This window comes from Heloderma suspectum, chromosome 3, assembly GCF_057233095.1.
Source record: "Heloderma suspectum isolate Gila_16-S chromosome 3, 16-S_ref, whole genome shotgun sequence".
Classification (NCBI taxonomy): Eukaryota; Metazoa; Chordata; class Lepidosauria; order Squamata; family Helodermatidae; genus Heloderma; species Heloderma suspectum.
The window spans coordinates 289,287,099-289,298,318 of NC_139460.1; the positions used below are offsets into that span (position 1 = coordinate 289,287,099).

The window sequence follows — 11,220 nt, forward strand, 5'->3', positions numbered from 1 at the left end:
TCAGTCAGGATTCTATACACACTGAGCATGCTCAGTCCTCATTGGTCTTTTCAGGTTTGTTTTTCTCCATTTGGCCCCCACCATGTTTGCTTTTTAGGGGGATGCCAGGTCGACACAGTTAATCACAGCTACATTAAAATCTTTGATTTCTCAATTGATGCCTATGAGCAGCTCTCAATTCCATCCCTGAGGACATTTTAAAATAGTGTTTCAATGTGAACTAGGAAATGACCTATCCATGCAATGAGATGGTTCATTCTACCCTTTGTATGCATATTTGTCTCTTCCTCCTTCCTCTCTGTTCATTCCATTCTGCCTCCCATCAAGTTGATAGTATTTCTCACTCAGTCGGTCAACATTCCAAGCCATTGATTTCTTATGTGGCTGGTTTGGGGGGGGGGGTCCCTCCTCACATAGGCATATTGTTCTAAACAAAAATTTGATATCTGCAAACCTCAGGGCTACACTGCATCTGTTGAAAACTCCCTCTTGTGCATGGGTGGTGGTGCCATTTTGTCTATAGCTCCATGGGAAGACTTTAGTCAAAACAAGAATTATGATACCCCAACTTTCCTTCAAGCCACTCAAGGAGGTGTACATGGTTCTTCCCATCACATTTATAACCAGAACACCCATCAGGTAGGTTAAGATAAGTGATAGTTAAGACATAGTTAAGATCACTCAGTTAACTTCATGGCTGAATGGGGAGTTGGAGTTACAGAAATCAGTACAGTGTCTCAAAGTCACTGCTAATTAGATTGAATTCTTGGGTGGGGTGGGGATCTCTTTTAAAGTGATGGGAAAATTCAGGAAGGCAGACAGACTTCTTGCTGAAGACAAAAATGAACTTGGGTGGAGGGGAGAACTAAGACATTATTGAAAAATGCACGAGCACCAAGCAACATTTGTCTCAGGCAGAGAAAGAAGCCAAGGAGCCAAAAACATTGGCTAGGACTTCAAATTCACAGCCTAAGAACAATACTGATCTTGAAAAGGCTGCTGGGCATTTACTAAGGTCCTTGAGTGGGTGGTGGCCAATCAGTTCCAGACACTCTTGGATGAGACCTATTATTTGGATCCATTTCAGTTGGGTTTCAGGCCATGTTTTGGCATGGAAACAGGCTTGGTCACCGATGATGACCTATGTCAGGAGAGAGACAGGGGAAGTGTGTGACCCTATTGATACTCCTGGATATCTCAACAGCTTTCAGTACTATCAACCATGGTATCTTTCTGGGGTGACTGTCTGAGCTGGGAGTGGGGGGCACTGTGTTGCAGTGGTTCTGCTCCTACTTGGATGGCCGGCTCCAGAAGGTGGTACTTGGGGAATATTGTTCAGCCTCATGGATTCTCCAGCATAAGGTTCCTCAGGTAGTGCCAATGTTAGACCTTTCATTTCCACAAGGGTTGGTTTTGTCCTCCATGCTATTTGACATCTACATGGATCTGCTGAGTGGGGTCATCCGGAGTTTTGGAGTGCATTGCCATCAATATGCTGATGATATGCAGCTCTATTCTCCTTTTCATTTTCATCAGGTGAGTCTGTGGATGTGCCAGATCAGTGCCTGGTTGCCACAGTGGACTGGATGAGGGCTAATAAAGTGAAGCCCAATCCAGACAAGAGTGAGATAGTGGGTTGTTCTTCTGACCAGATGGAAGGGGCTCAACCTGTTCTGGATGGGGTTGCACTACCCTTGAAGGAGCAAGCAGGTTTGTAGCTTGGGGGTTCTCCTGGAGCCATCTTGGTCACTTGAGGCTCAGGTGGCCTCAGTGGCCTGGAGTGCCTTCTGCTAGCTTTGGCTGGTGGCTCAGCTGCACCCCTATCTGGAAAGGGATAACCTGGGTTCAGTAATCTATGCTCTAGTAATCTCCAAATTAGATTACTGCAATGCACTCTGTGTGGGGCTGCCCTTGAAGACTGTTTAGAAGCTGCAGTTTGTGTACAATGAGGCAGCCAGATTAATAACTGGGACCAGAAATCTGAGCACATAAGACCAATTCTGGCCAGCTTGCACTGGCTGCCTGTCTGCTTCCGAGCCTGATTCAAGGTGCCGGTTTAACCTATAAAGCCTTACACACCTTGGGACCACAATACCTGATGGAACACCTCTCCCAACAATAACCTATCCAGACACTATGATGAACATCTGGGGCCTTCCTCTGAGTGTCTCTGAGGGAGGCTTGGAAGGTGGCAATAAGGGAGAGGACCTTCTCAGTGATGGCCCCCCAATTGTGGAATGAGTTCTCCACTGAGACTCAACGCTGCCATCTTTTCAGTGCCAGGATATGACTTCCCTCTACTTCCAGGCATTTAATGGCATTTAATGGCTGATGGGCACTTATTGAAAGTGTTATTAAAATCATGTACTGAAATTGCTTTTAGCTATTTTGTGTGTTTTTTCAATTTTGTACCTTAAAAACATTTTTAGACCATGTTTTATTATAATGTTGTATTCTCATGTTTATATTGTTGTAGTTTTTACATTTTCTTGTGTATCATTGTGAATCCGCTTAGAGAGCCTCAACTGTTGGGTGGTACAGAAATGAATTTTATCATCATCATCATCATCATCATCATCATCATCATTTTGATGAGATTCCTATGGAACAACGGACCATGGAATCAAGGTGTCTGCCCCATTTGGAAAGACAAGATCTGCCAAGGAACAGAGACTCAGAAATTGCACTGAGATTTTCAGAGTCAGAGATGTTCACTTCCTCAGAGTGATATGTGTGATGCCTCACCCTGCGAAAATGAGAGGCCTAACTTCGGCACTAGTTGACGAATTTTCCTTTCATTACCCTGCACTCTCAAGAATACCAGGGCACCTATGTTGCTGCTATATAAACTGCCAGCTCTAGTTCACATGGGTATTGACCTCCCACTAAGCCATACTGGGTAAATAACAATGTGTTTGTGTTTTTACTAAATAACAGTAGGAACAATTCATGTTCCTTCAAAGCCGTGTAAAATATCAAACCAGCACACACAGACATCAAAGTCCTTTCTCCCTCAATCCCCAGCTTCCAGCTGCTCTTGCAGCCCTATTGACCAATGCCAACTCAGCAAAGAAACCCCATTACCTTGAAGTTCTCCAGTTTGATCAAATGGACAAGCCCCACAACCCAAAGAGGAGGCAACTTACATAGGAACATAGGAAGCTGCTTTATGCTGAGTCAGACCATGGGTCACAATGTCCCTGTTCAGAAGTCACACTCAGCCATGATGGGTAGGAGATTCAAGCTAACCATCATGGCTTAGTGTGATGTCTGAACAGCGGTCTGACCCAACCAAGGTGGTTTACTAACCATGGACTAACCACGCTCACTAACCACTTGCTACGAGATGGTGGCAGCCCTAACTATGGCTTAGCATGATATCTGAACAGCCTCTATGGTTAACTGAGCATTACCATCGAGCTCAGCGGCAAGAGCAGCCAAGGAAAGAGTAGCCACTCATGCCTGAGTGGTAGACCTCTATGGTCGAGATCTGCCTAGCATCAAATGATGCGGTTGCTGCGAGAGTGCCGATACTCCGCCCTCGGCAGTAGCCCATTGCTGGGGATAACGAGGGTGCCTGATTGTGTCCAGGAGTCCGGCAGACCAGCCCCTGCCGCAGCCCTGAGCCACTCCCGCTGAGCCCCTGCCCCTGCTTGAGCCCCCCCACACACTTGCCGAGCTGCCCACGGTCACCCTGGACCCGTCTGCAAGTGCCGCAAGGGCCATTTTGTGAAAGAAAATGGCAATCGTGAATATGCGCACATCTAATTTTTCACAAAATGATGCTGTGAATGGCCAATATATGCAACATTACAGGCATAAATGACCCATTTTCTGTAACATTAGATGTGTGCATATTTGCGATCACCATTTTCTTTTGCAAAATGGCACTCGCGGCACTCATGGATGAGTCCAGGGTGAGTGCAGGTGGCTCAGCGAACAGGGGGGAGCTCGAGCATGGGCCCAAGGGGCCTGCGAGCTGCATCAGCAGCTTGGCAGGTGTCTGGAGGACCTGAACTGGGGGGCGTCCTTCCATCCCTACCCATTGCTTGCCAGCACAGGAGCGAACGTCGAGTTCATGGCCACTTTTGCCCTGGGCCACCACCACTGTGGGCACGCACTGCAATGCCTTCCGATGGAATAGGGGTTTATGCCAATATGGGCTGAGAGTGGGAGAAAATGGCGGGTGGCGTCGAGCACCTAAGCAGCCAGCAGCAGCCACATCTAAGCACCAAAATGGTGGCTGCGGCTGCACCAAGCACTAAAGTGGCTGCCTCCAGTGTGGAGCACCAAAATGGCCACTGAGAGTGCAAAGGCTTCTGGGATGCCTGACTGCCTATCAGGAGGACTGCAGGTTCCTGATGGAGGGAGGATGGTTAGTCTAACCACGTTGCAGAACATAGTTAGCTGCACATGTGGCAGTAGCACTCACAGTGTTAGTGGTAACCACCATGCTTAGCCTACACACCCTTCCTCAATGTGCGTCTGAACAGGGTCTATATATGTCTGTTTATCTGGGGAAAGAATTAGGAAAGACTAGGCATGGCGGAGAATTTCTCCCCGAAACTTCGGGGGGCCGAGCGCCAACGTGTTCGGCCCCCCGAACAAGTTTCAGGGAGAAATCCTCCACACCCCCCTGCCCCCCGCCCCCCCCGGGACGGGACTTACCTTCGCCAAATGTCCCTCCCGGCGGTGGGTCCGGCCAGCGGTTCGGCGGGTGTTCGAGCGGGGCGGGAATGGCAGCCGGTCTTTTGACCGGCTGCCGCCGCCGCCATTGCAATGAAAGAAAAAAAAAAAACGCCCCCTGATAGGCTACGTGACGATAGCCTATCATGGCTAGATTTGCAAAGTCAGCCGTGATAGGCTACGTCAATTGTCACGTAGCCTATCATGGGTGACTTAAAAAAAAAAGAAAAAAAGTGTGTATGGATAATGGCGGCCCCCATAGGGAGCCGCCATTCCCGTTCCTTATTTGGTTGCTGTAGTCTACGTAAACATTTACGTAGACTACAGCGACTAAATAAGGAACGCGAATGGCAGCTCCCTATGGGGGCCGCCATTCGCGTACGCGCTTTTTTTTTTAAAGTCACCCGTGATAGGCTACGTGACGATTGATGTAGCCTATCACGGCTGACTTTGCAGATCTAGCCGTGATAGGCTACGTGAATCGTCACGTAGCCTATCAGGGGGCGTGTTTTTTTTTTTTAAACTTTCGCGTTCGTGGCCGGGCGAGGCGGGAAGCCTCCTCCCCGGCCTGAATTTCGGCCGGGCGAGGCGGGAAGCCTCCTCCCCGGCCTGAATTTCGGCCGGGCCAAGGCAGGAAGCCTCCCCCCCCCCGGCCTGAACTTCGCGGGGGACCAGCGAAGCGCGTCCCCCCCACCGCGAACGTCCTTCGAGGACAGGTAAGTGACTTTCGTCCACCCCTAGGGAAGACATGGCCATGTTCCTCAAGTATCTGAAGGATTGTCCTGAGGAAGTTGGAGCAGACTTGTTCTCTGTTGCTCCAGAGGGCAGGACTAGAAGCAATGGGTGGAAATGGCAGGGAAGCAGATTTCGGCTGAACATTAGGAGAACCATCCTCATAATAAGAGCTGTTTGACAGTGGGACAGACTGCCTTGGGAGGTGGTGGGTTCCTCTTTGCTGGAGTTACTTCAGCAGAGGCTGGATGGCCACCTGTCAGGGATACTGTAGCTGCATCCAGCACCACAGGGCCTGCATTGACTGGGGTTGGACTAGATGACCTCTAAGGTACCTCTCAGATCTGTAATTCTATGCTGTTGTTCTTTTGGTGAGAACTGTTTGTAAGCTACTTTGAAAGTCTAGAGGGGCTATGAAGTGGGATATAATCATTCTAAACAAACAAAACCCAACAACAATAAATTCACAATAAATAAATACACAAGCCAAGAGGTGGTAGGGAGAGGCATGGGGTGAAGTTGTGCTTCACAGGGGTATCTCCAATTGGGGACCCCAGTGTGATGAAGCAAATCTCTGGGAAACAGCTGACTCTTTGTAATAAACCCAGTTAACCCCATTTCATAAAACCCTCCTGCCTCCACTTTCTGAAGAACAGTGATCCCATACTGATACCTTTTGTTCAATTTGGGTTCTGCTCTGAATATATAAATGAAAGATAAAGACAATCCTATGTATAAATATAATTCCTATGCTATCCTGGGAGTTTTACTGAAGGATGCCCTCAATATATTTAAAATAAATACATAAACTAACAATGCGTATGGGAAAAACCAAATGAGCTGTAATCTGAGACAGAACTGGGAGGGGTGGGGGGACAAAACCTGCCCCCTGAGCCCAGAAACTCCTTCCAGGAACTGCTGCAGTATACAGGTTCACCTCCCTTCCTCCATGCCCATCACACAAAGGAGCATTTCAACAACAACAACAACAACAACAACAACATGAGTGGATCAATAAACAGGACTTCTGTTCTTCCCCCATCATGTGACACAATAAGTTCCAAGATTGCCTTTCCAGAATTTCACCCTGCTCCCCACTTCTCCTACTAGACTTCCTCAACTGGGTGCCCTCCAGATGTGTTGGACTACAACTCCCAGCATGCCCCACCCAGTCATGCTGATTCAGGCATGCTGGGCGTAGCCCAACACATCTGCAGGGCACCAGGTTCTGCACAGCAATCTGCATACCCACTAAGGATTTGTATGGTCTCCAGCCCTCCATCCTGCCTGTCCATCTCCCACCCGCATCCTTTCATGTCACAGGAAACCCAGACAGCTGCAACGCTCCCTCTCCCCTCCTTTCCTGATCATGCCCTGTTTGTCCTTCACACTTTCCCAGGATTTCTTAAGAGGTCAGGTACCCCATCTGGAGAACCCCCTGCATGATGGTACGTCTTTTACAGTCTGGACATAACAATGAAATTCTTGTTTCTGCTGTTGTGGGTTTAGAAGAGGCCCCTTTCCATTCTTTGGATGTGAGCGTGGCTGTTTCATCATGTAATCGTATTTTGATCTTAATTTATCATTGCAGCCACAGCTTTGCTTCAAAGCCTGAGACCCCAGGAAGAAGGAGGAATCCCTTTGAATTTCTATCTAGCTTTTAAAAAATGTATAACTGGGTCATAAATATTTCATCTGCCCTTCTGCATCATTTTACCTCACAGAGTCCTGTTGTTGCTAAAACGCGTGTTACATGAAATGCCATGAAGTTTTATTCGCCAAGTGTTAGTGTCATTTCTGAGGGGGGGGGGGGAGGAAGGCAAAGTGAAGGCTGCCATGTCAGTCATACTTAAACTACAGAAAATCAAGCAGCAGGTGCACTAAATATACATGGAAATCTAAGGCATTTTGAAGAGAGGACATTAGGATCCTATTTCAATCATTTTACAGATACTTAAAATATACCATATTGTGTAAATAAAGCACTTGATACAATAGTATTTTTAAAGAAGATTAGATTAAATGTGGATTTATGACTTACTCTCCTTTTTTGTTGATTTTACTGACTCAATTTAAACATTACACTGAACTGCTCCTTATCATTTAAACAGAATGTTAAATTTCACAAAGTGCTTGATAATATTTACCATGAATTTTTCTTTTTCATAACAACCACGTGAGGCTGGACAGTATTTCTTCCATTTTAGAGCTGGAGAAACTGACTTTTTATTGTATTAGGAAGTGCATTCATTCTCACACCCCAAGATCACCATTTGTTTGATGGCATACAACAAACAGCGCCATAACAATTACTCAGCATTAAATACCATCTATATTAAAGGAGCATTTTATTTATAATTCTTCCAGGGCAGGCTAAGGCTGGGGGAAGAAGGTGGGGTGTGTGAACTTGTTAGTCCTAGAGAATTCTCATGCCAAATTTTAACGCCTGTGCTATTTAAAGAGGTGAGCTGGTAGGTGTGAGAGAAGAATTTGACTTCAAGTTTAAGTGTAACATTTCATCTTTCTTTTCTTTTCTTTTCTTTTTTTAAAGGAAATGGTTTGAAAGGCTTTTCAGTTGGCTGCAATTTTCACCTTTAATGAGAACATAGCTGTCTCAATCTAAAGAGAAGACATGACACAAACTACCTTTCAGTCCGATTGCACTCACTTGTCCTTCAGAAGCTCATTAGCAGGAATTTTGTCAAGCATGTTCAAATGTTCAGTACTTGCTGACACAATGTTTCTTGAGTGAAGTATGTTTGAAGGATGCAAACCTTTTAATGGAAGCATGACCTTTCCATGTCCTTATTTTGTTAAATAAAGATCATGCATGCATACGCAGACTGAGGCAGGCATTGAGATGGAACCAATATCACACAGCCACAAGGAAATGTGGGTTTAGGTTTAGATATCACACTTGACATTCTTTTTATATTCTGCCTCCATCGCTGCATAGTCAGAGCAGAAATTACCATGTCTCGCAGTTGTCACTTTCCCCATTTAATCAAATTGCTGATTGCTATATACCATTAGGGGTAGCTTTCATTTCTTTTTAAAGTAAACATCCCTTCATAGGTTATATATAATCACTTACCTTGAGAGGCCATGAAGCTGCCTAAGTCACTTCTTCAAAGGAAACCAGGTTAAAAGAAAAGGCTTTTCTTGTTGCAGCAAGGGAGGGAGGGAAAAGCACAGCATGCACAAACTTCAAAAGGTGTCTGTCTACTTCATGTCAGGTTACAAAAGAACGGCAAGGAAATGCATCGCCTTTCTCATATTCCTGATCACTGCATTTTGTGGGTATGGACAACAGGGGGAGATGATGCTTGTAATCAAGAAAAAAAAATATTGCACAGTTTAGAGGCATTCCACCCCGTGAGAGCAAGAAAGCTCTCACAGAAAGGGCACAGAAAGAAATGAAATTTGCAGAATACCTGTTTGTATTAAGGACTTGGGAATTCAGTCTAACCTTTATATTGCATGTATTGTCTATTCTTAGATATCGGTGGGCCATATCTACATTGAGAAGGAGCATGAGCAAAAGAAATGTCTGCCCAAAGCTGAACACAATGTTTTCTATACTGCAGAAGGATGAAACACGTATGTGCAATAGAAGTTTTGTCCTACTGTCAGCCTGCGTTCGTCAAGGGTGATTACTCCTATGCAGAATGAAATTATTTCCAGGAAATAATGCCATCTGCCCTGCACATTGGAATACAATAACTGCTACGGAAATGGAATTTAGATGCAGAGATCTTGCCTCAGAATGGAGACTACATCATAAAGCTAATGGTTACTCTAAAAGCAGAGAGAGAGAGAGAGAGAGAGAGAGAGAGACCTTGAGTTGCCAGCTCATATTTCTAACTCAAGTGACCAAGTTGCCATGGAGATTGTATCAATGTGTGACTCACATAGGCATGATTCACAACTATTTAGTGACCACACAAAGTGCAAAATAAGAAAAAGGCTATCATGTAAAATTCTGCACACTGAAAGTCATCATTGTTCTCCCTAACAGTTATCTATACCCATATTCCTTTAGATGGACACCACTTTCGATCCCTGTCAAGGACATCATACATAAATTGTTTCTTCGTTGCTGACACTATGGCTTCTTCAGATGCCCTCCTCCATTAATCAGATGAATAGTCTGTAGTATGAGATTCATCCATCTCTCATCTGCACTCATAAAGGTCCAGAGCATAATTTAACTTATAGAGTTCATTGGCACAATATATTCACTAGCTCAGAGTTGACTAGTGCATTACACTTATTGTACAGCTTTTACATTTATTGTAAATGGTCTCCATGTGATAAAAGTAATGCACAGACCAGCCTGAAGGGTAGGACATATTCATGAAGGATGTGTGTGTCAACAGCTCTTAGCCAGGTTGGGTGGGTGGGGGTCACACAAGCCCCCTACATGTTGGAAAAATGTGTGAGGGGAGTTCTTGGGCCACACAGACTACCCCTGCCCCCTGCCAACTGTGTGTTTGGAATATGTAGGAAGGAACTCTACATGTGTACCAAGGTATGCATGTTGACTTCCTTCACTCAAGGGGAAACCTCAAACAGGCAGGATCCCACCATTGTGTGGAGGAAGTCTATGACACACATGTACACAGATGTAAATGTAGACCCCCATCTGACACATTCCAAACATGTGGATGGCAGGCACATCCATGGGGAGGGGCAGGGCTAGTCCACACAGCTCTACACCCCTCCCTGAATACTTTCAACACATGGAAGGAGCCATCTGAACTTCTCTCATGATAATTCAAAGGGGGACTCTGTCTTTAGTGGCAGAATACTTATGAATATCAGGTGCTGGGGATAAACTATGGGGGAGGGCCATCATCACCATCGTACCCTAGCTAATACCTAGAGGCTGGCTAATACTGGAGACTAAATGTAGGGACCTTGGTCTGACCTACTTCTTAAATCTCCATGTTCTGTTAGCAATTGCAAATAAACACAAGAACATAAGAACATAAGAAGAGCCATACTGAGTCAGACAAAGGGTCCACCTAGCCCAGCATTCTGTTCACACAGTGGCCAACCAGATGCCCAAGGGAAACCAACAAGCAGGACATGAGTGCACTAGCACCCTCCCGCCCATGTTCCCCAGCAACTGGTATAAATAGGCATACTGATATTGGAGGTAGCATATAGCCATAAGGACTAGCAGCCATCAATAGCCTTATCCTCCATGAATTTGTCCAATCCCCTTTTCAAGCCTTCCAAAGCGGTGGCTATCACTACATGGTAAACCTATGATTCTAGAAGGTTTGTGAATCAAGTTGGAATCTGCCTTCAGTTGATGGAAGGGCTCCACTCATAGAAGGTGCCTCTACCCAAGTTTTGAGAATTATCTACCCACCTCCAATAGCTCATCCCATTCAGCAGGGCACCCTGGCCTTCTGTGTAGCATTCTCAGGGGTCTGGAAAGGCTGCCATGGAGAGGAGCAGGCAGGGAAGTCTACTTCCACCAGCCCAATATGTAAATGCCACATGTGGCAAGGTTCAGGATAAAGCTTTGTTTTTGTGAATGTTCCCCAGCCATGCAGACAGGCTATAATGTGTATTGGACTTGTATGCATAAACGTGTAGATGTTTAGGCTCTCTTGCACATGATTTATCTATTCCCCCCCCCTCCCACAGTAAACAAATTGTTGACTTCAGTACAGATTATTGGCATAGGCCTTGATTCACACTCCATCTTCATTGCACAGTGGAGGAACCCAAGACTTATTTATTGCATTTATACCCCGCCTTTTTTCCTCTTGCAAGGAACCCAAGGCG

The 11,220-nt window shown here is 45.7% G+C and overlaps 1 protein-coding gene across 1 annotated transcript in view; it reads right to left on the reverse strand.

The window, feature by feature from the left end:
• PLSCR5 (phospholipid scramblase family member 5) overlaps positions 1–8,525 on the reverse strand; it is a 28,629-nt gene extending 20,104 nt beyond the window's left edge. The window contains exon 1 of the mRNA XM_084842035.1: positions 8,513–8,525. Coding sequence (XP_084698161.1) covers positions 8,513–8,525 — 13 coding nt within the window. The remainder of the gene's footprint in view (positions 1–8,512) is intronic.
• Positions 8,526–11,220: the final 2,695 nt, after the last annotated feature.